Here is a 25461-nt window from a genome sequence, read left to right as displayed (position 1 = left end):
AGCCTAAAAGGTCCTTCATAGTCTTTCATTTTGTAGATGGATTTTGAATAAGATATTGAAGATAGGAGTATTTTTTTTAAGAGTTCATTCAGAATTAGAACGTGGGGCTAGTCTGACATGTGGTTGAGACCCAAGTTTTAGTATTTATATCAGAAGCCCTGTAAAGTATCAGTGGCTAAGACAGGCAGTAGACTATAATAATCTTAACTGATAAAACAAGTGAGAATAAATAGTCACTAACCAGCCAATCTATTTTTCTGCCATTGAATTTAGATTCTGAAGTGCAGACTCTAGTAACATTAAACACAGAGTTTTAATTGTTTAAACACACGGAGTTCCCTACTCAGAATAATGAAAATGATTCATACCTTTACAATAATTGTGAATATCTTAACTTCAATCCTTAATTCACCAACTTCCTCATGAGACAGTAAGGTTGGTGGTCATGACTTGTCTTGACTAGTTGTGATGTGCTAACGTGTAAATAACATATTGTACCTGCCTGTGATGTGAAAATGACTGACATTGCATGAAGGTTACTAGTTTGCTGCCATTTCTACCCAGAATGTTTGCTTACTGTTGCAGTTTATTTGCATGAAGTATGACATTGCTAAGGTCCCCTAACTTGAAAAAAAAAAAATATGCAAAACAGAAGGAATGTTGGATGCATGTGGGGCATGGGCACTAACTGGGCTAACCATTATACATTTACCTTTTAACAGTAGCTGACGAGACTAAGCTCAGTACAATGGATGACCAGAAAACAGGTAAGAATTGACAGTAAGGCTGTTGCTATAGAAACCTTGGTCAAAGCAGCTTACCACAATTACAGAACTGCCAGTCAAATTGCATGAAAACATGAATATTCCAGTACTTGCATGGCTGCTTTCTATTGTTTTGAATAATCAAGTCGTACATAAAAAGAAAATTCTCTGCCGAGATAAGTATCTAGGGTAGGATAATTCAACCAGGTCATACATGTGACTATGAGGAGACACCTCTTCCTACACTTTGAACTCCTAAGTATTCACAGTTGTTTGGATTTTTGTCCTTTCAAAACAATCTCAGAAAATCTTCTCCCAGATTCAGAATCTAATGTACAGAGAGTTGATGTGCAAGAGCGGAATGTTTGGGTATTGCAGTGCTCACACAACTTGGAAATAATTAATTTAATTTGAAAACTGCTACCTTTGCCTTAAGTGGGCATCAGATACTTGTTGTGAGTTGAGTCGAAGATTATTAGTACAAGCTGATTTTCCTTTGGAGCTGAAACCCTAGTGTCATAACAGAACAAAAGAATATGTAAACAGAATCTTTTCCACATAGCACTGATTGTAACATTTCACACAATGATAATGAGAAATAGCTTTCAGAGCATATTTTTATTAGTAATTAAAATAATGCACCAACTGCAATTATGAACCCTTATGATCTATTAATATAAGTTAACTTTTGACCTTTGGGATGCTATTTTAATTGGGCTAGATTCAGGGGTCACTATAACATTACTTAGCTCTAATTAGGAAGAATTCACCTTTTTAACCCAAAAATATTACTTATTTTATCAGGATCTGGGGAGTAGGGATTCCATACAGAATTGACAATTAATATTTGACAACTGTATCTCTGTTTAACCTAACCACACTTTACAACATGGGTAGGAATACTGAAAAGCTGTAAGTAATCAAGTGATAAAATTATAATTTTTATTTAAATGCCTAAAACTTCTAGCTCTTAAAATGTTGCAGAATATGGCCACAGACTTGCAGCTTACAAATTGAGAGTAAGTACACAAAATGAAAATGTATGAATGTTTTGAAGGGCTAAAGCCATCAGAGTATGAATGGATGAATTGTATTGAAGATTTTAGTAAGAACAGTTCTTAGGTACCACCTTCAGCCCTGAACATTATTCGCTTAAAACGAAATTACCCATCAAGCTCAAAATTATTGTAATTATTTTTCATTTTCTTGGCGGCCTACCTGTTTGAATGGAAAGAGATTAGAATGGTGTAAAACCTATGTGGTTTAGTAAAGTGTGGTGCTCTAGGTTTTAAAAATGCTTAGGATTTTTGGTGGTCTCTGTGGAGTGTGTTATTAATTGAGTGTAGTTTTTCTCTGTGTGTAACACCTGAATTAAATTTAAAAAAAGTCAGATAACCAGTATGAAAGAGCATGATCATAACAATCTGGACTAAGCAGTTACATATTTTGTGTGCAGAAAGCTTAGTGGCTGGAGAAAAAGAAAACCACCTTTTACTGTACTTCTATTTTATTTATGTTTTGTGCTTTTAACCAGATTTGTATATAAGCACTGGATATCTCTTGTTACTGAAGATGGATGTTGTCATTAAACAAACTACTTACTGTAGTTTAGCTTAAAAATCATCTGGTTCTAAGAAAAAAAAATATGCGTCAAATCTGTGGTGAACTGTGTTTTAATGAACTCTAGAAACGAGAAAACTTCAGCATATATTTATTTTAGAAAAAATAAAACCAAACTTGCAGTTGTCTGACAGTGAAAGCTGAACTTAGTAGTACTGGCTGAAAAGAAGAGTGTAGAACTCACCAGCCCTAGTTACTATAATAGATTTTAAATTATTTTTCTTTCTATAGTTCATTTGAAGTGCCTAATCCTTGCAGTGTTTACAGTTCATCCTAGGGGTTAGATGTATATTCAGTAGCAATTGAGCATGAGTCATTTAGTGAGTCCCAGGCATGCTATATGTCGAGGTAATCATTTTTCCATGTACACATTGTGAAAATGAAAAAGAAAGAAAAAATTTAATAACATTTATTTAAATTGTTTATTTATCTATGTTTACCAGTACTTTTTAACTAAACTGTTTATTGAAGGGAACAAAATTTTGATGCACTTGCTTGCTCTATTCCTTCCCTGTTCTCCCCAGCCACAATGTTACTCTTTTGGTGTATGAATTGAACTAGAAATAGAATTTCTAGTGGAGCAGATGTTGATAAGCATGTAGACTCACTGCCAATGTCCTTTAAAGAAGAGTTTAGAAAGTAGACTTTGTGCCTTTGGAAAACTGGTTTAATCAAATTAGGGGAAGATTTTGGCAGCAGTTGCTGGTAGCAACTTTTAACAAAGAAACAAAATTGTCATTCTAAATAATTTAAAAGAAAGTGCTGATGAAAAAATATTCTGATAAACCCTTGGAAATCAATCACGGAAGAAACACTGAAATAAGCATCTTATATCCTTCGACACCATGCTCTTTGCTTTTGCAAATGGGCCAAGCAGATCTGTGGCAATGTGTAAATACTTAACACAAGATGAGAGAGGCACAATGAGTTGTTCAACGGCAACAGTACAGGGGAGAAACAAGGGGCTCGGCGTAGGGAGCACCACGTGGGCTTCATGTGATCTAATGTGCTGTGAAGTTATGTGGTGGGGGCTGTCTGTGCTGTGTGAGAGCAGATGCCACACGCTGGCCAGCAGAGTCATGCATGAGTAGAAGGTGGTTTGCATGGTCTGAAAGGCAAGGCTTGGCTGTTATCCTCAAGGTTTGGCCAGTTGGGGACATAGGGAGAGGGGATGCATGTGTGCGGGCAGGGGCTGTGTTTGGGGCGGTGGTTGGAGCATGCTACAAAGCCCTTGAGAGGTGGGTAGGGCTGTGGGGCGTGTAGAGCAAAGCCACTCAGCTGGTCGCGTAAGTGGAGCGTGCAGGGAGGCTGTGCACGTGGTGGCAGACAGAATAGAAGCATTGCTGATGTATGGAGACATGAATCTACCTGAAAGGATATTTCATAATAAAATTGTTGGAAAGGAAAGTTTTGATAAACTTCAAATTTTAAAAATGATAAAAGAATGCCTTTTATCCCTTAGTCATATAAAGCTGCTTTAGGTAGATGCATCTTTTTATCTTCTTTTTTTTCTGCTTTAAATTCTGGTGTCAAAATAGAAGTAGAACTTGTTCTGAGCAGATAACATTTCTGATGATTACCACTGGCCCTGTAAAGGCTGGAAGAAAATGCTGACATTTTGTACTTAGAAAACAAGGTTTTGATATGACCTATAAATTTTAAACAGAATCAATTTTAAAGAAAGTTTGCTGTTCCTCACCAGATTATGGGTAAGCAACTCACTTCGTAGCTGGTGAATTACAGTAATAAATTCTGAACTCACTCAAATTTACAGGGAGGTTTAGCTATTTATTTTAAAAATAGTAGATTTGCTATGAAGTGGCCATAGAAGATAGTGAAGGTATTAAAATATACATAGCTTTGTGATCATAGTGCTTAAATTACTCGAGAAGGACATTTCCCTCTTTCAAATTCTGCAACCTGTCCACATTTGTGTTCGTGGCCACCCGAGTTCAGTAAATATTCCTATCATTTCTGTAATCTATTATTAGTTTTACAGTTCTCAAGGAACATTAGGTCATATCCCATCTAGCTTTTCCTCTGGGAAAGCACGACTTACATAAATACAGTTCTCACAGAGTTCTGTATTGGGTGGCAGGAAATGGAATGTTTTTTAATGTCCTTTATGAACGTAAATGGGCACATAAATGCCTTCTTTATAATTACTGTTTACAAAAAGAGCCACTCAGTAATTAGGAAAAGATATATGAGCATTTTATTTCAAGGTTGCAAAGCGGAATCTGGAATAAGGAAGTTTACAGTAAGTTGCTATGTAAGAGGATACCCTTTCCTTTTGTATATGAAACTGAATCTGTCAAACAGCTGGTTTATATGAGATTGTCCTGTTTCCCCTTTTTTTTTTTTTTCCTTCAAATTGCATTAATTTTTCCTATCTCATGGACCAGTTTTGTTTTTAACAAAATACAGTCTCAAGAAGTAAAAAACTGAAATCTCGTTTATTGTGTACTGCAGGCACTAGTGCAGGAATAGCACATTTTGGCACATGGTAGAACACGAGGGGATAGTTTTATAGAGCACTGCCTAACTTTGAGTTCTTTTCCTTGGTAAAGAGAGTGTTATGTATAAATACTTGCCTTAGGCTTTAGCCCATATTCAGAAGTTTGGTGAACCTGGACTGCAGTTTGTTTGCACAGCTGGGAAGCCATCAACCCCCGTCCCAGCTGGCTGCTCTGGTTCACCTCAGCAGCTGTGCGGTACCCCCAGCCACCACCACGACCTTTGGTGCTCCAGCCCGTACAGACTGTGAGTGACAGGGGCTGCTTCTAGGAGATGTGAGTTCATCGAGATAAAATTCCTCATTTGTTGGGAAGGCTTTAATTCTGCCCAAGGTTTAAGCAGCAGGACACCAGGCTTCTGGGGGAACCAACCTGCACGAATTATGTAGACCTCTGAAACAGGGTTTTTGTTTTGTTTCTAATTACAAGTTCATCTCATCAATAAGGCAGCTGAAGGGGTATAGTTTGACGGCAGCTGTTTGATTTTATTTGATCTGAGGGATTGCTAAGACTTCTAATAGAAAAAGTAGAAAATGTTTCATTAGTAGAAAATGAAAGTGTTTTCTGCCTTGCACAGTCTCATACCAAGTTAACAAATGACATGGAGAAGACTTTGCTGTGTTGTTATTCAACACCCCTTCTGTAGGTCCAGCAACCTCCTTCCTCCCCATACAATAGTAGTAGTGGAAGAAGCTGGGTTTAGTAGTGTAGTGGTAGTTTTCTACAAACTACTTCTGCGCATACCTATCTCTCTTCTCCCTCCTAATATTTACCAGAATAGAGATTGACTCCAGTGCTTTGTATTATTCTGAGATAAATACTTTAAAAAGATAATTTTCCATTATTGCATTACTCACACCAGACCTTGATTACAACTGTATTTTTCATTGGTTTCGTATTCTTGAGGGTTCAGTTCTTGGCTCTGTCTCTCAGTGCTGACTAGCTTTGAAATTTCTCTTTCTGCACCTCTGTCAGTCGAAGGCAGTGGTATTAACAGAGTAACAGCCCACCACCTGGGACTGCAGTGGTGCCACAACACTCTTCTTGGTTCTGCTCCATTTGGGTAGAAAAAAAGTTGTGTTTCCATCTTCTAGGTGAGGGCTCTGGTCTCATAACTTTAGGAAATATGGCTATGATGATGCTAATGTCCGAACTCATCTTGCTCTCCAGCCCAAATCCTATGAAAAATCTAGCCAAGCCTATGCTGCGCTTTTGAATAAAATCACTTAAAATAAATGCAGTGATTTTTTTCCCCTTGACAGATTTCTCCCAGTTTTAAATATACCATGAGATCAAGTTGTGCAATTGTCAGCTGATTTGCACTGTGAATGTATCTAAAACCAGAGGGTAGACAGTCCACAAACTTGAGAAGAAGAGTCTGGATAGGGAAAAGGTATTGCAGAGTACTGTCTGGGGCTTCCTTGGCACACGTCTGAACGTGTTGCAGTGATAACAGCTGCCCTCAGCCCCAGCTGTAGTGCTGCCCAGGCGTCAACCTGGTGACTGCCAGAAATGTGCTTCTTTTCCAATTGGAGAACTAGTGTTGCCTGACTAAAATTGAGTCCTTTCCACAAATTATTTTTGACCAACTTCACAAAATCCCAGCAAGACAACTGAGGTTTCTCAGAAACATTTCATTATGAAATCCTCAGCAATTTGATGCAAGTCTTTAAAACTCGATTAAAAGCAAACAGCATGTTCCTTGAATCCAGACTGCTATGCAAGACTGTTACTCTGAACACAATAGGATTCATGCCCATAGTCTGCTCTCTATTTGTCAGTTGCTAGTACTAATGAAATATTCTGCTCAAAACAAAAATAATTAATAGTTTTGTTCGATGCCAGTAGATGTGTATCTCTGCTGGTTTTATGAGCCATGTTTTAAAGTCCCATAATTACTTTATCATTCAAATTGTTAAAATAATAGTAATGGATGTTGGTCTCTCTTCACTGCTTTGAAAAGCCAGACATTGCTAATGTTGTCGGTTTCATTGACTGTGACTTGACATACTCATTCACTTGTGAGACCAACAAATCTGCAGAGAATTCCCTACAGATTATTGAGAGATGATGTGAATAATGTTAAGTGTGTCCCCACAGACTTTCAGGATGGATATGCATAATCAAGCATGCAGTTCTCAGTACTAATTCTAATTACTTTTTTCCCCCTCCTCTAAATCACTAAGGTTCCCCAACCAGAGATGTGGGGCCTTCATTAGGTCTGAAGAAATCCAGCTCATTAGAAAGTCTGCAGACAGCTGTTGCTGAGGTGACTCTGAATGGTGATATTCCCTTCCACCGCCCGCGCCCGCGAATTATCCGAGGACGAGGCTGCAATGAAAGCTTCAGAGCTGCCATAGACAAGTCATATGATAAACCTGTAGCAGATGATGACGATGAAGGCATGGAAACTTGTAAGTAAATCATTACTGTACACAAGGAATGTTAATGACATAGGTTAATACCTTTAGAAACTGATTAAAAGTAGTAGAAGATAATTTTAGGATTTGAAAAGAATAGACATAACTTCTCTTCATCAATTCTTTTTTTTTGGCTTTTTCCTTTCATATGCATTAACAGATTGCAACACTCTGCAGCTTCCTGCCTTTCTAAAATAAGGAAATAAGATTATTAGGAATGTGTTTACGTAAGTTACTATGAAAATTTTCTGTAAGACAGCTAATTAATTTACTAATGCAAATTAGAAAAAAAATTTGCAGAAAGACAAAAACCCAATGAATTTTTGTTACAAAAATATGTGCATCTAACTTTGAAACTACATTTGTAGTTTCTCGGAGGAGGGAGGTGGGCAGAAATCACTGTCCTTTAATTAGAGTGAGTGAGGCTGACAGATCTAATAAAATATAAAGTTAATGATCAGCTATTACCCACTCTAATGGGTATTCATTTACATTTTCAGTTCTTTAACCTGAAGTATGACCCAACACGTGGAGAATGTCATTGACATAAAAGAATCACTTCAAAGCTAACCTTATCATTATTGAACTATGTAAGAATGGGCTGGTAAAATGACAACTCGTATTGAATGAAAATAGTATGAATGCTAAATTACTTCAATCAGAGATTGTATTAAAATCATTGAATTTTTAACCTTTGTGTTATACTACTTTCAAATTGTCACACACCAGCAGAATTTTTTTTAATCACCCTATGGCTAGTTAGAAGTTTATGAATGAAGATGATGGTGGGAAGATGGAAGTAGTAAAATATTAAGCCTGAATGCTGACAGAAAAGGCCTGAGATAAGATTTTTCTCTCTGCTCTTTTTCAAACTTTTTCATTTCAGAAAATCTGTTTCATAAGCATCACTCCCTGATATTCTTTTAAAAGCTGCTTGTGTCATCACTCGTTTAGTTTTTTAAAACTCTTTTTTTTAAAAAAAAAATTACCTGTTTCTAAAAGTGTTCTGAGACTGAAAGGGAGGTCATTTTGCCAGTCACTTTTCTCAAAGGTGGTTATGAACAGAATTAATTCTGCTCTGCTTTTCCAGCAACCTAGCAATTTTACACAGCAGAGAGGCTAAGTGCTCGTCTGGTGGTATTGGCTGTCAATCTGTTTCTGACCAGTAGGAGAATAGGTATGAGAAAATGCATAGTGAACCTGATCATTCACCTAGGCAGCGTGCCTGTGGTCTGTTGGGACATAAGACCATGTTTTCTCAAAGGCCTTATTTGGTGTGAGTCCATTGAGAATAATATCCTGTTTTGAGGATTAGATATCCAAGGCTCATCCAGAGTTACAGGTTGTTTAACTTCACACATTCAAAAATATAGCAAAAATGTTCTCATTAAATCTTTCTAGGTGAGTACAGTTTTATAAGATTACTGCAAGAGGTTTTAAGCTTCTCGATGCAATGCGCATAGAGTAGCAAGGAGTTATTTGCATTCTGTTGAGCTGTGTTTTAGTAGCTTTCGTATATTATAATAAAACATCTAAGAAGTAATTCAGAAATTTGCAGAGCTAGGTTAATAGAAGGAGATGAGTAGCAAAGCAAATATACTAAGTTGGTTGGACAGAATTGAGTCTTTTCTTCTCATGATGGTGGTGGGAGCTTAAGAGTTGGCCCAACCATATGTTGCCTGGGAGAAGAACAAAATGCTAGGTCCTCAGTCTGTCTTTCTGAAAATGTCTGCATCTGTCTTAGAACTGTAAGCACTGCAGTCTGCTCCACTTTGTGTAGATTATATGTGACCTCAGGTTCCAGAGAATTTACCAAATGGAGCCTTCAGCTGGACAAAGCCTGGGCACATATGAATATGTAGAAGTTAATTTAACAATCTGGTCATAATGTAACTAATGCCTTCCTGCTGCCATAATGACATTGCCTAAGTTTTTTTTTTTTAAATTGTATTTAATTATTCCATAATTATTTGAAATTAAAATGTGCCTTACTCTCATTAGAAAACTCAGGCAAACATGTTGGTGGTCAATTTGCTGATGCCCTTGAGGATCTATTTGTCATACTTGAATTTTTTTCTTCTGCAGGAATTTCAGTGCTAAAAGTACTTTTTTCTTCCTTCTTTGCAGTAGCGAATGATAGCATTGCAATATGTTGTATAGAAGAATTCTTAATGTGTCATCACCTCATTTACAAAAGCTGTAAAAATACAGGTAGCATACGTGGCAAAGAGACTGACTAACTTCTGAATGTATGTGCTGTCCTTGGAAAAAGTGCTATTAAATTACTAAATGTAGGATGAAAATCAGATAGCAATGACCAGTTCTGGGGTATTATTTTAAAAAGTGAGAAGGTGCGTGTGAGTTTTAATGGCTGTAAAGAAGCAACATTTGTGGAAAGGTGTGGGTGTTCCATTTTTCCTGCTTTTTTGTTTTCCTTGATACTTGAAATAGCTGACTGGAGGCACAATGTTTATCTTTAGCATCTTGAATGAGAACAAGGCATTTGGGTTTGGAGAAATCCACAAAGCTTTCTAATCTTTTGCTGAATCTTAATTGCTGGAATCTAGGGCTGTATTAAATATCGCAATAAGAGGCCTAGAAGCTTAGTGGCAAAATAGCTTCACATTAAGTAGCTTTGATTCCTCATGTGCATCTTTTCCTTTTTATGGTGTAATTAGGAGAATAGCTTCATAATACCTGTTTGTGTAGTTCTCCATAGTACAGTGTGGTTCATGAAATGACACTAGTTTTCAGGTTTAATTGATGTTTAAAGTATACTTCAATTTAATTTTTTTGGCTTCAGCACCCTGAATGGGAGGCAGGAGGTTGCTAGAAAGAAAGGAAATAACAGTACCAGAACAAATACATTCTGCTTTTTGCAGTAACCTGATGTCATTACTGCAACTCAACAAAAATTAGAAGTTCCGTTCAGCCTGGGCCTGAATTTTAATTGAGCAGCATTTGCATTTGTTCTAAACACTAGTAATTAGGTGTATGTTAGTTGCAGTATGACTGTGCTGCATAAAAGTGAAACAAATTTCTTCATGTTTTGTCCTTTTAAGTAAAACTGAAAATCTATTTACTCCAGTAGAGACACTAGTGTTTATTTCAGGAGAACAAGCATCCTAGTTCACAAGGCTCAGTCTAATTTATGTAGTTAATTGCAAGTCAACTGAATATGACAGACAAATATTTATTGAAGCACAAGTGTGGAAAAGAGACAATGTTGTCTCCATAGAATATGCAGAATAAATAATAAGCGGAAACATTGTTGTGACAGGTTGTTCAGCAACTCAGCATAGCACAGAGCGTTTAATACTAGTTTAGGATTAATTTAATGTTTTGTTAGATGAATGTGAACAACCATTGGTCAAGATTGAGTCATCTTTAAAAGTTTAGCAGTGAAGTACCAAGTAAGCATTTGACTTCAGAATTTGTCAGAAATTTAGTACTTTTTTTTACTAATTATATTCATTTGCAAATACGATCTTTTAAATGTCTAGTTGATTTTAACTGGAACAGATTGTAGCTATAAATTAGCATGCAAAAAATTAGCATTTCTTTTCCAAAGTGGTTTTCAACTACTCTTTTAATAATAACTAAATATCATCCGAGACATTGATTAAGAAACAGTGTGACCAAAAAAGTACGAGTACAGCTAGTACAGAGCATGTACAGGAAAGGTCCCTGAATTTTCTAAAATAGAGTTAAACTTGTGCCTACAATTGAGAAGCTGTATCATCCGCTTAACTCGTAGCGGTCATGAAGACAAGTTAATATGAAATACCAAGACTTGGCCTTTTTCATTTTTTCTTTTTTTTTTCTTTCTACTGTTTTGTACTTCAGAGTATGAGTTAAGGTTATAAAATAATTATTAATGTTGGTTTATTTGATGTTTTTCTTGAAATATATTTGTGTGATATTCCAGGATTGGAGAATATTTATAGAAATCTTGGGATACTCAGTGAATAAGTACTAAGTCTAACAGACAGGTCAGTGTATTGTAATGTTGATGAATAAATAGTATTTTGTAGGCAAGTGTCTGAGGGAGGGAACAGACTATATTAAATGACTTTTAGTCAGTGATTTGTAGACTTTTCACATTCAATAAATTACTTGTAAGGTGAATATGACTGGTGATTCAGAAAAGCAAGTTTATATTCTATAGTATATGTCTACAAGTATTACTTGCTACTGTTGGCCGTAGAAGAGTCACTGAGGTCTAGAAACAAGAACATTAGTAGAAATAGTAAAAAGTAGTAGTAAACATGGTAAACTAAAAAAAAAAAAATGGACATTTCCAAATCTTATTGACTACAAAAAAAATATATAGCAAAACAGTATTATTCAACTTCTACTGTCAAAAGTTGTGTGGAGTCTATGTTTATTAGAACTACAGGAGAAAGCATGAAGTATGCATCTGTGGTCCTAATGCTTTGTGGTGTCTGTTGGAAAATTTGGAGATGGTGTAGCCCTACTTTTAATGTGATGATATAAAATATTAGAGCTCCTGGGAGGTCACAGCTTCACTAGCCATGCGGTGTAGTTTTCTTGTCTTGGCTTTGAATCAAAATGGTTGTGGGATTCTGTTTCATGAGCTTGAAGTACTTTATTTCTTTCTCACTAAGCTACTTGCACAGTTTTCAAGTTTTGAATGGATAGTTTCTTTTGCTAATTTTTGTTTCAAACTTTCTGAAATGCATGTGCTTTCTTAAATCTAACCTTGTGTATACTTCAGTATACTCTGAGTCTTGGTCTTAGATTAGAAATGGAGAAGAAACATGTTATCTGCTCTTAAAGGATTTTATTTGTTCCTCTGAATTGAATCTCCCCACCTGAAGCTCCCTGGCTGCCCATCTCAACCACGAATAAAAATCATGGTGCATATTGTGTTTTAAACTGCTCCAGGAAATGAAGTATATGACACAACCATTATGTTACTTGCAGCAGAAGAAAAAGTTTGTTAAGGCTTGTGTTGAGGGTTAGCAGTCCTTAATGACATATTTTTATGAGAGTGTTACTAAGAATTTACTGACAAGGAATGCTGCACTGCTGTTGTTTCTTCTTGAAGATTTTTCTAAAGCTTTCCTCAGGTGATTTAAATACTGAAACTAAATGGGCCAATTAACATTACTTTACTAATCCTCTATTAATCCATATATTATTCAGATTACCCACAAAACATGAATCCTGTTTTACACAATGTTCTGTAAAGGTGAATTCCTTGCTTTTAAGAATTTAATAGTACAAAATGAACATTCCAGGAAATCCCCACGTGAGCAGGTACTGATTATGAAAAAAAAAAAAAGAGTATTTTGTGATTGTGCATATATCCTGCTTCAAAATACATTACACAATATACCCATAAGCCTGCCTTTGTTTGTTCTTATCTCACTCATGTTTCTTAATTTGTGCTTTCAGTGGAGGAAGACACAGAGGAGAGCTCAAGATCTGGTAGAGAATCTGTGTCCACAGCCAGTGACCAGCCATCCCACTCATTAGAGAGACAGATGAATGGAAGCCAAGATAAAGGTGACAGGAAAAAGGCTGGAAAGGAAAAGAAGAAAGATCGAGATAAAGAGAAGGATAAAATTAAGGCAAAGAAAGGAATGCTGAAAGGCTTAGGAGACATGTTCAGGTAGGTCATTTGCAATCAAATGTAAGAATGAATTCTTAAATGAAGTTTCATCCTTTAGATATTCACTTAAATTGTGACTGTTTGCTGAGGCCGTATTTTACTATACATATATGCACATAATATATGTAGGCTGATCTCTTAATTTTTGAGCCCTTAAATGTTGTCATGGAAGAGAAGCAGCTCAGAATGGAAGAGCAGGAGATAACTGGCAGGCTAAAGGGGCTGCAAAGATAGAAACGATTTTAAGCAACAAACTGCTTGGTCTTGGAAAGATTCTATGATGATGTCTAAGTTCACATATTCTTTGACAGGTCAAACAATTTTGAGTTTCATTTTTTTTTCTTACACCTTTCTGTTCCTAATACTGTACCCAAAGCTTGTGTGCTACAAAATGTATGTTTCTCTTTGCTTTACTGTTAAGACTGTTAATGGAGGCATGATACAAAAGAGATGAATCAGTTTGAAATTGAAAAACAGTGTGCTCCTCTCAAGGAAAACAGTATCTGAATTAATGTTGTGTGCTCTGAGAACCCACAATCTGGGGGAGGGGTCAAAGAAAGACCCGAGTTTTACTAAGCACTGAGTTTTTTTGAAAGGAGTCATCTTTTCAGCAGACATAAGTGTTCTGAAAGGGATGGACTGTTGAGGGACACCCTACTGTTCTTGGTAAATGTTGAAATATGAGAAACACTTTTGATCACTTGTGGGAAAGGGTGAGACTGCAAGAAAATGAGTCTTTGTTTTAGCTAGATAAAGCAAATAAATGTATTTCCAAGAAAAAAACAGTATTAAGGCAGTTTGTTTTCTTTTATATGTCCAGTGATTTATTAATTAATTTCGAAATGAGATACCAGCATTATTACCAGCAGTGTCATAGGAGATGATCCCACATATCAGACACGAGGAGAGCACTTCAGCTTGGTCCTCTTTGATTCCCACAAGGATGCCCTCATATTTTGGGTGTTTGCCTACCTCAATTCAAGCCTGGAGCAGAGAATTGCACCCCTTGCTGAGGATAGTGGAAGGTTAAAAATACAAAGTGCTGAATGGTTCTTTTCTACGGTCTTTGTCATTTTTATACAGTAGAAACAACAGTTCATATTGAGGCACTTTATACATGATAAATTCTGTAGGCTCAAAGCAGCTTATTGGGCAGCACTCACAAGTGCTATCTTGTGAGTTCAGTTAGAAGTTGTTTACAGCATCTAGAAAGGTTGGGCAGCTCCATGGTCCTTGGTTTCCTCCTGGGTAACATTCCCAGTACCCAGAAGACCTGTGAGACAGCTGCTTCATTTTGCAAGGTTTGGTACGCAGGCAAAGGGCTGATTTACAGAGGATACCATCCAAGGAGAGGAGCTGTCATGTTGCAGAGATCTAGGTTGGTGTCGGGCTTGTTGGCTCCTTTCTGCCCTCCAGCCTTAAAGCCTAATGTCCAGTCTTCCTGTGTAGTTTTGAGTGCTCTAGATAGAAATGAGTGTGAAAGTGGAAATTAATGTTTTTAATCAGCTACTCCCAGCTAAATAGGAAGTAACCTTGTCTGTATGCTCAGCATAACACTTCTGAAATATTTAATCTGGAAACAACAGTAATTTGACTCATAGGAAGATCTGATGATCGCTTTGCTGTTTGCTCTTCATAGCAGTCAACGTTTCCTTGAGTTACTTTTTTCCCCTTACTACCATTTCTCAGTGAACTTCACTTTTCAGTCTCCTCTTAATTAACATGGGAGCAGTGCTATCCGGATGCAATTGAAGACTCCTGGCTCTGTAAATTAGCTTGCACCTTGTCAGCCCACCCAAGAGAGGTACTTCTGACAAGCAGGAAAATGCTGATTGAAGGAATTAAGCATTATGCCTCATTTCTACTCAGTGCTTGATTTGCTTTGTTGACAGGCTTCTCAATGATGTTTGAGAGATGAGCTTTATTATGTCTGCAAGATAAGCTACTACTGCCTATAACATGCTTTGGTTTTCTGTACATCTGACATATATCATAGACATCAAGTAATCACCGAAAGAAGTTGTGCGATAGAAAATAATGATGGCAGTAACATTTAAAATTCAAGCCATGATCAAAGCATAATTGGATGCTTTGGTTTTGTTTGCAACATTATGATTTCTCTGTTGTTCTTCTTTTCTCCTTTTTCACTTTTTTCCTTCCTTTTTTTGGTGCTGTTATCTTAAAGTAATCTTTCTTATTAGTTTATATGGGCAAGAACACTTATAGGATGAAATTACTCTTAACTGACACTTTATTCCAATGTCTGTATTTAGCCAAGGGGCTTTTTATTGCCTTTATGCAAACTGGCAGCTCATAAAGCGGAGACTATGTGATGTATAAAAATAAGTCTCATTGCCTTCAGTTGAAATCTTAGGATTTGCTGCTGGGATCTTCATTAAACTGTATTGTGTGATGAAAACTCCCACTAGACAACCCTAAGTTACATTTATCCTTCAGCATCTCGTCATCATTTCCACAAAATCCCTGGATGATTCCAGTAGCATGTTAAAATCATAAGTAAACCTTTTAAGCACTTCCATTGTTTTACTGGTTGTATCAAACATAGTAAAAAGGATTGATGTAACAGTGAAGAACTGCAAAACACAGGGTAGAGCCCGCATGACTCTGACACGCACAACTCCTGTTATTTCCAGAGGACCTTTGCTGACATTGGGCTGTGGACAGTCTGAAAGTTCAGCCTTCTCATTGTGAAATAAATCTGTCTGAGCATTTGTGTATTTCTTTTTTCAAACTGACATTTCAGGGCAGAACAGAATAATTTATTTAAATTTGTCATTTGGCTGAGAAGTTTCTTCCTCTTCTCAGATGAATATAGGACAAAAGTAAACCTAAATGAATGTAATGAATAAAAATATTGGTCTATTGGAGGAGGTGCAGGTGCTGCAGAGCTTTGCTTACACATAAATTTATTTGTTTTACCTGCATAGTTGAATCACTCCTGTCCATCTTATCTCTTCAGTAGGTTCATGTGCCATGTCCCATGTCCTTAATTCCATACCAGGGAGAGGCTGTGCAGTTCCTCCACTGGGGGAGGGGGGGGCCTCGAGGGCCATTGCCAGCTGAGCAAGTAGTTTTTGGAAAGCCAATATGAAGTTCTGCTAGTTTCTGTGTTTCACTAAGGCAGTTTGAATAGGTGTGTTTCAAGATCAGAACATTATAAAAATCTGTATGCTTCTCCAAGTGTAATCTAAAATGTGTTTACTCACTTCTGAGCATGATTTTGTTTATATTTAATTAGAGATTTTGCTTCTTGGTAAAAATCAACCTGACAAAACCAATCAGTTGATAAATAAGTTGTAGTGCTGCCTTAAGAAAGAGGCTTCACAGTTTCAAACAGTGCATCTGTAATTAGTGCTGGTAGGGATACATTAATTTGATGGGCTTCTATGTTGTGCAATTCTTTGACGTTCCTCCTCTAAGAGGGAAAATAATATATGCCATCTTCTTTTCCCCTCCTCCTGCTCCTGTCATGTACAGGGTATTTTCATTATGAAATTGGGTGCCCTGGGGATATAAGATAGGAAGATTTGAGATTTGCAGGTTTTGGATGATGATGAAATGACACTGCTGTGGTGCAGCTGATCACTTAAGATACTTGTACTTCATTCATGCTTATTCTTAGTGTACAAGCTTGGACATAGTTTCTAGATGGGTAACTGGGACTGTGAACAAATAGTCAAAGGGAGTGATAGCTCACATCTTTCCCAGGCTTCCTCAAGACATATGTAATTTTCCTCTATGATATTCCTTGAACCATGAATCTGTAAGGCAGTGACATCACTGTTACTGTGCTGCTTTTTTGCAGAAATTATCTATCTCCTTTGCAAGGAAGTGGACAGCCATGCCCTTACTGGGGCGCTTTTATAAGAGAAGACTCATTGAACAATTTATGAAAGAGAAACTTTGTCTAGCAAGTGATCAGTTTCAGGAAATGATATATCTGAGGAATAACATCTTTGAAAGAAACTGAACTACCATGATGTTGAGAATAAGGAGGGAGAAAGAGCAACTTGGTTTCCAAAGTGAGGAAGGGAACACGGAGGCCAAGCTATCTAGTCATGTCTTGCTGAAAATATTGGCGGGACAGTCACTGCTTGATAGTAAAACAAGGAGACATCAATATGATTGGATAAAAATGGATCTGCAAATACAAAGGGTATATTTGAGTTTATGTAGGGAACTGCTGAGGACAGCAAAAGGTAGGTAGCATATACATTGTGTCTTAAGCTTGAGTTTAAGCAAGAAAATATCTGCATTGGTCTTGAAGGTTGCTTGTGAAATGGCTGTAATACAATTTGAAGCATCTGTGTCTAAGTATGTTATATGAAATAAGCAAATTTTCTGCTGTAGGAGTTAATACCTCAGTTCCATATAAACATAACTTTTCAATAGGGAACATAAGCACTGTACATTGAAATTCTTGGAACAAGACAGTATGTCTAAAATTAATCATGTAAATAAGTGTTTTAGTACTGGAGGCTGTGTATTTCAAGATCTGGCCTGTAATGGTGATGGAAATGTGAAGCTCTAGCATGTGATAACTAAACGTTGATTCTTCTCTTAGCTATTGTAGCATACAGGTGGGTAAATCAGTGCTCTGGATTGCCAATGCAAATGTAATATTTCCAGATTACAATTAAAATCTAATCCTAATTAGATTTCAGTACATTTAAAATGAGTACTGGGAGCTTTGCAGTGTACTGTCTTCCAGTTCTGTGAGAGAAAATAGATAATTTAGTTTGCCATCTCATTTAGCTGAAATCAGATATACTATTTTCTTTCCTCCCCACACAGCTGATTCCAAGGTTCATTGGACGTGTCCAGATTCATAAACATATTATTTGTAGCTTTGAATTACACATTTTAACCACATCAGCCATCTGAGACCTCTGACTGGGCATTTGGGAGAATAACCTACATGGATTTCTGTTGCTTTTTACATGACTTCCTTGTATTGCCTACTCTGGTTTTCATTTAAGTTTTCTCATTGTAATGTCTGTGAGGAGAAGAAAAGCAAATCACATGGGTTTATACCATTGATCTAATAATTACCTTCTTTCTCTTTGATTTAATAACAACATTCAGACTTTAAGCAGGCACATGACAGAAAGGTATCTGAGTTGCGTGAAATACTGTTGAATTATACCCTAATCAACAGGACTGGAAAGCACCTCAAACTCCATAAAATAAAATCTATGGCCTGATTTTCATCATTCAGTAGCTTAAGAAAAGCAATAATATCATTTTCCTTGGAAGAGTGACTAATAAGACTTCGTATTGGTAAATGACACTTACTGATGTATCGACTTAATAGAAAACATGGGAATGAGCTCCAAAAGTTGGATTTTTTTTTTTTTTTACTGCTCTGCTCATGGCATAAAACACCATAAATCTTGAGCCTTCGAACATAGAGGAGGAGGTCATTGCCTAAACACTTCTTGGTTGTATCATTTCAAACTTGGAAGCTTGTTGCTCACGCACTGAGTTGCACCTGGGTTTGCTAATGCTCACCTGAGAATGCTGCTGACAGCTTGTGGTGCTTGTGCTGAGACTTTCATCAGAAACCCAGAGCTGGGTCGTTGCACAGGTAAATGGAATCCAGGGCTATTTGTGCTCTGTTTTTTGCCTGCTACTACTATGGACCAGCTGGCATGACTATCATTAAGTCCACATCTGCTCTCTCCCTTCTGCCACCAGCTAGAAAATGTGTGACCTGGTACAATCCTAGATGCAGGGTCTAAGCATGATGCTTTTTCAAGCTTCAGAGAAGCACAGTCCCATCCTGGCTGTAAGGAGGATACAGCTAATGACACCTTCTTTTTTGCACTGCTCTGCGCTACCTTGTCCAGATCCATTTGCAAAGTTTCATCCAGCCTCTGGGATGCACAGAGTCAGAAAAGGCTTTCAAATTAAATCAGCTGTGCAGCAAATTGTCGTCTTTGGTGCAGACGATTACCCAGGACTTTTCTAAGCATTTTTCAAAGTAATTTCATGTTCTTCACTTCCTTCTTTCTTCTTTCCGATTAAAAGTAAATAAGGGATTGAAAGAGATAAGCTTGATTGAAAAAAGCTTTTCTGTTTTGGAAGGGCAAGCTGTGGCCATGCTCCTTCCTCTCTATGCTTTTTCACTTTCCTGTTTATTTCGATTTGGTGGAATCAGTTTCTTTGGGAAAACGTATGTTGCACTGCCTGCAGCTCCAAACACACCACCTTTTGACTAAGATGTCATTGGAGTGGAGGCATCGTCACATAATCTCTCAGAGATTTAAGGAATGCAGCTTCATTAAGTGGTTAGTACACTCTGTGACTTTTAAATAAAACACGGAAAGCAACGATATGCAATTGTGTGCTGGAGACCTGAAGTGAGAGATTAACATAATTGTATGTGGCTTTATAGTTTATCATTCTGACAGGAAGTAGGGCTTTGCTCTATGTACTCTTAATGCTGGATTTTCCCAGAGTAAATCTTGCACTTGTAAATCTGATGGGGGTATATCGTATGGGTTTTCTATATTTTTTTTTTTTCTTCTTCAATAGCATCAGAGCTTTTGTTGCTAACATCCAGAAATAAGTGTCAGGATGACCTGATACTAGAGATGAGTTCATAGTGGCTGCTAACATATTCTCCCGGTATTCTTCCTTTGCTTGTCACCGAGTTTAAATAGAGAACCTTTGACACCTACAGCACTGTCTCTGCCTGCAAAGCAAGTGAGGGAGGCAGGCGGTGTGACAGCTGAGCCCTCCGCCATCCTGCCCGATGTTCTGCAGCGCTTCTCTTCCAGGCCTGCCGGATGAATATAGAACACAAGTGTCAAGGATGACACCTACTTTATAATCTCTGCAAAGCAAGCTTTTTCAGAGAAGAATTGGTTGACATTTCAGAGATTCAAAGTCAATTTAGTTTTAGCTCATATAGAAATAGGATTTTTTCCACTGCCTGATGTGATAATTGAAGACTAACTAGGCAGTGTGCTAGTCCATAACAAAGTATAGTAAATAAATACTGTCTCAAGACATGAAGGATTTGTTAGATGAAAAGCTCTGTTAATGATTGTTTCATTATCTGTTGGAAATATTCTTTAGAGATGTAATTTGCTACTGATGGCACCTGTACATTGATATAAATTACAGGTGCTGTAGGTTATGTTTTTAAAACAGAGTCTTTTTGAAAATCCTTTTTAAAAATGGGAACAGGATGATGTCTTAGATGAACTTTAATGCAACTTAGTACATTTTTGTAGCTGCAGATGACATAGGCTATTAAGTCATAGTTATTTTAGGTACTTAAGTTGGCAGCTGCAGGACTGCTGATCCTTTTCTAAAAGGAAAAGCTCCGACTTACTACTGTTTCACTTCTTGGTAGCAACGATCTGTATTCATGATAAGTTGGCAGGCTGATGCCTTCTTTTAAGATTTCCACGTATTCTACTGTTGTGCAGAGAAATAATCATTAAAGACACAGTTATAAAACACTTCATTGAAAATGGCAAAATGGGTATGAACCAGTAATATTTCTGGAATAGAATATACCACAATCAAAATAGTCTGTGAGCCCCTGCATTTATCTGAATATAGTAAGAAAATAATAGGTATAATGCATACCCTTGTATTTCCACGAATGCAGTAAAAAAATAGTGGGTATAAGGCATTCAGAGGAGTTATATAGGTTTTTAGGTTGCTGTTTCAGGGAAAAATAAGAGGAACAGAAGTTTTGTAGAAAGAACAGCAGAGAAGGATGTATTAGAAAAACAATGACGATGAGGTATGCAAGTAGTATTTTCCCCACTTTGAATCTGTTGATGACTTCTGGAGGGGGGAAAAAGATAGAATTAAGACAAACTGAGGAGATATTGAAAATACTGCACTGACTCTTCTTGCTGCAGTTCCCGTTCACAGCAGTCCAGCTTCAATGTTTCATCAGCTGTGTCAAACCCAGTTGAGTTTCAAATATTTCTAGTGATGGAGACTCAGCAGCCTCTCTCGGCAGCCTGTTCCAGTGCTTAACCACTCTCCTGGTGAAAAGTGTCCTTGGTAAAGACGATAGGAACAAGATGCACTGAATAATCATTGGCATGGAAAAAACGAAATCAATCAACATGTACTTATCCTTCTCCTGAAGCAAGAACATGCGGATGTACTGTAAGATTGTAACCCAAAAAGTTGAAATTTTGAAGTATTTTTGTTATGTCATTACCCTCAGGGACTTACTGCCCTCACAGTTTCTCGAACACCAAGAATATAGGAAATAATGCAGCTAAGCAGGCATTTGTGACTGTGAGCCACCCATTGCATGCTAAACGTTACGGGAGAAGTTATCTATAAGCAGGTTATTTTTGCTGTGCTTCCAAGCCTTGTACACTAAATTGTCTTGAACTGGCATCTATTGGGCTTCATTGTCTGATTTTCAAAGCATAGATATCAAGTAAAGTCTCAGGCATTTGTAGTTGTCAGTCACAAAAGAAGAAACTTTATATTACTTTTGGAGGGGGAGAAAGCCTTATTTTTAATTCCCTCCATGGTTGGTAAATTCTCTAGGGTTTAGCACAAGAACAGGAGAATACAGCACACAGAGTTAAACGATACCTGGTAAATCCCTGCAGCACATTATTTTGTGTATAACAGTGGTCATTAGTAGATGCCAAGAGTGGGGTACCAGAACAGTGTAACACTAGAGCAGTTCTTTCCAGACCTGTATTCCAGGCTTTCAATGATGTGCTGCTCAAGGATTTCTTCAGGTGATGCCTGTGTGTTGAAGTACAAAGTAGTCGTGTCTGTATATTCCGTTCTTAGGAATTTGTCTGGTTACTGATGATTTAGTGTATATTTGCCTAATGCCAAAATACTAACATAATTTGTAGTGTATCATATACAAAAATGTCTTTCACAGATTTTGTAGAATTACTTTTGTCTCAAGGAGCTGCTTTTACATTACAAGTGAGAGGATGTGATTGCAATGCACTGCAGTAGATCTCACTCATTATGTCAGTATTTTATGGCACTCAGGTAAGCATGTTTGCAAAGCAGCAGTAAACCTTTTTCATGTGCAATAACATTTCAGCAGTTAATGTAGTATTCCACTGCGTATTAACTTTTACTGCTTCTGTGCAAACTTACAATAAGCAGGAGTGCAAGAAAAGGCTGTAGGAGTTTGTAAAATAGACCCTGCTGGAATGCGTTCAGTTCATGAACTAGTTTTACAGTGTATGTTTGGGCTAGCTGATGATGTGATTAACATTAAATTGTGAAATGTCTGCTTCTGCAGAAGATAAATTCCTAGTTTCTACACATCTTAACACTCTTTTCAGGGCTTTTTGATGTCACTCGTGTAGCTTCTTGTCCGAAAAGGAAAAATAACATAGTATGGTTTCATGGAACTACTTGGTGGTCTTATTTTTTAACAAATACACTAGCATGCTACTGATAGGTATGTTTTAAAGAGTGTGTGCTGTACATTGAAAGTATGTTGGTAATGCTGTATTGGTAGAGAAATTCTGTTAAAAATAACTATATCAGTAGATATATTAACTTCATAGACCCTACTTTGTCAATGTAATTCACAGAAAGTTAGTCCTTATGTTGTTTATGCTTGTAGTACAGACATTTCCGGGAGTTTGGCAAGTTGCTTAAGCTTTCAAGAAGAAACTATTTTCTCATTTTAAAAATAGGATAGCATCTTGTCCATGCTTTTGTCTCCAAGGACTGTGATGTCCTGTGGTGTTTCCTATGTTGTAGAAATATGTACATACACTATCTCAGGCTTCCAGATGCTGCTGTTGAGTTTAATTTGAAGATGAATGGATGATGGAAGGATGACTGAAAATGTGTGTAGATTTACTTTTTTTCTGCTATGCTGTTATAGGTAGTACTTAATAAGAAAATATCTAATCAGAAACAAATTTTATAGATTAGTTCTAAAAGTTCTGAAACAGAGGATTTAATAACAAAAATACATCTAGAATGTCAGCTGTATCAGCATAGCATTTTTTAGTATCACAGTAATGAAAGTAGTATATTTTTATACCAATAGCAAGTGCTTCTAGCGCATTCAACACCAGGTGTGCCAGCATTGTCTAGAATGCAAGTTGAATTGCTATTACACATTTCAACTGCAACATACCACAAATAAATCTCAACTATTTCATAATGTTATTATAGATGCTATCTTTTTCTTTAACCCATAGTGCTAAAATCCAGAAATTGAGAGCATGACATGCTGCCACAAGCAGGAGCTTTAGGTGTGGCATTACGGTTAAAGTGTATTTTTTTGTCTGATGTTGCTGAGCAGGTAACGATACCAGCAGTATCATCATCTGTAACTAGTAGGAGTCCTAATATAATCTGTGGAGCTCAAAATAATTTGCTAATTCCATTCGATTTTTATATCTGCAAACATAAGAAAACTGTTTGTGTAAGATATATGTGTGAAGACTCAGTGCTGTTTTCATCAGTGTTTTTAAAAGATTTACTTAAAAGACTCAGAAGAAATATTGAGATGGCATTGATAATTGCTGCATACTGTGTGCAGCACTAAGCATGAGTAGAGCTGATCTCATTTGGAGAAGAACATCTCAGGAGCCAGAAATCTTTGATGTCAAGATAGGATTTATTTTAAGCATCATCTGTCTGGTTTCCTACATAATTATAGACCCAGTAACTCACTTGTTATAATGCCTAAGCATGTACAAATGAGTACAAAACTGTCAGGGTGTGTGGGGCTTGTCCTGTTTTGAGATCTTCTGTGCTAGGAGCCTATTTACGTGGTGGTAGAATACCAAAAGGCTTGCCACCCCACACCCCTGGCCTTTAATTAGTCCAGTGCAGGTCCTGGTTTGTACACCTTTTCATATTTCAGTCTGAAATACATATCTGATCCCAACTTGGCCCTGAAATAATCAGGAGTACAAATCACAACTGATATAGTTATTTCAGCTGCAGTTACCGTGAAGAGAGTTAAAGCTCTAAGCACTGGCAGGTACAGGATGCATGGCATCTCCAGGGCTCCAGGTAGCTCTGGGCAAGCCCCTGCACCAGCTGCTGTGGGGACTTGCTGCCAAACTGGCTTCCCAGTGACGATCCAACTGAGTCTTGTTGCATCCACTCCAGAGACATTTTGTTCCGGTGCTGCTGCTGTGGTGAAAAGTCTCTCTCTTCATTTTCCACCCCAAAGATACTATGTATGTAAACTAAATTTTCATGCTGCAGGGCAGAATATCAGCTGATACAATAGGCAGAGGTATGTGAAGCCAGCAGTGGCATATTAATGTGTACTAATCAGAGCCTTGGCTCAGGCTAAGTCCTTTGCCTTAGCCCTGTCTTTGTAGCAAACTTTTGAAATAAAGTACTTGTTATTTTTTGCCCTCTGTTATTTATGATAAAGTAGATTCAAGGACATTCAATGCAGCTTAGTTGAGTTGTGCTCTAGAGCAACTTCTAAAAGTATTCTATTGCATTATTTATTTGTTCTCAAAAGTTCGGTTTTTATTCCCAAGGAGATTTAGGTGACACTGTGGAACCCTAAACTGTAACTCTAACTGGGACTCTAAACTATAACCTACAGCCACTAGCACTAGGCTACTGCAGCTCAGCAAAGGGAATTGCTGTTTGGAGTTGTAGGTATCCACTGAGAAGAGAATGGTAGCTACACGTTTGTCTGGAGTTTAAGGATATCTTGGTTAGGTTTGTCCCACATATCCTACAGCATTGTCTTTTGTCCTCTACTGGAAATTGTTTATGCCTTCCCTACCTTCTATAAGTGTAAATATGTGAATGAGGCTAAAGATACAGAGACATCACCTATTGCTTGATTTACCCTACAGAGATTATTTTCTAGACGTGCATCAACAAAGATTTTCAGTAATTGATGGAAAAAAGTGCTGACTGACATTTAAAATTTCTATGTAATGAGATCTGTAAGGAAATTTTAATCTTTGGAAAGTTCTGGATCAACTGCCAGTAGTTTAACTTTTTGTGTGTCTATGTTAACCTTTGCTGATTTTATACAGTATAAATTCAAAGCTGCAGGACTAAGTTGTTGTAATAATGTTACTGCAATTTCCTGGCCTAGCTAGGTGGTGTATTACATTTGTGTCCTTGTTTCTTTGACTGTTGCATGTGCTCATTGAGCATCTTTACTGATTTTCTTGTTGTAGCTCATCTTGACGTAATGCAGGCTAGTCTTATGATAAATGCAAGTGTTTCACTGGTAAAATGGAGTTATGAAACTCTTAGTATTACTGAGGTTTTTTTCCTCTTCTGCCAGGAAAGTGTTGAGGCAAATTTCCCTTGCAACTTCTCTTTTTCCTTTTTCTGATCTTTATTACCATCTCTTGAGTGCCAGTGAAATGGGTGGGTTTTTATGTTTCATTAGCATTTCTTATAAGGTCTGCCTTTAGACCAGTACCCATTTTCTAAATTGTACTTCTGTAGGGTTGGAAAAAATCATGGTAACCAGATGCAGTATTTGTCTGTGGCCTGGCAAAGTG

The 25461-nt window shown here is 37.3% G+C and overlaps 1 protein-coding gene across 14 annotated transcripts in view; it reads left to right on the top strand.

The window, feature by feature from the left end:
* Positions 1 to 25461, top strand: part of PARD3 (par-3 family cell polarity regulator) — a 448147-nt gene that overhangs the window by 296009 nt on the left and 126677 nt on the right. For 11 of the 14 annotated variants that reach the window (XM_054058316.1, XM_054058308.1, XM_054058305.1 and 8 more), the window contains 3 exons: positions 723 to 767; positions 7087 to 7314; positions 12742 to 12958. In XM_054058316.1, coding sequence (XP_053914291.1) covers positions 723 to 767; positions 7087 to 7314; positions 12742 to 12958 — 490 coding nt within the window. The remainder of the gene's footprint in view (positions 1 to 722; positions 768 to 7086; positions 7315 to 12741; positions 12959 to 25461) is intronic. The other 3 variants (XM_054058313.1, XM_054058306.1, XM_054058307.1) reach the window with 1 other exon arrangement.

The sequence above is a fragment of the Cuculus canorus genome, chromosome 2 (genome assembly GCF_017976375.1).
Source record: "Cuculus canorus isolate bCucCan1 chromosome 2, bCucCan1.pri, whole genome shotgun sequence".
Classification (NCBI taxonomy): Eukaryota; Metazoa; Chordata; class Aves; order Cuculiformes; family Cuculidae; genus Cuculus; species Cuculus canorus.
Note: the sequence above shows the minus strand (reverse complement) of the source record. Positions and strands in the feature narration are given on the sequence as shown.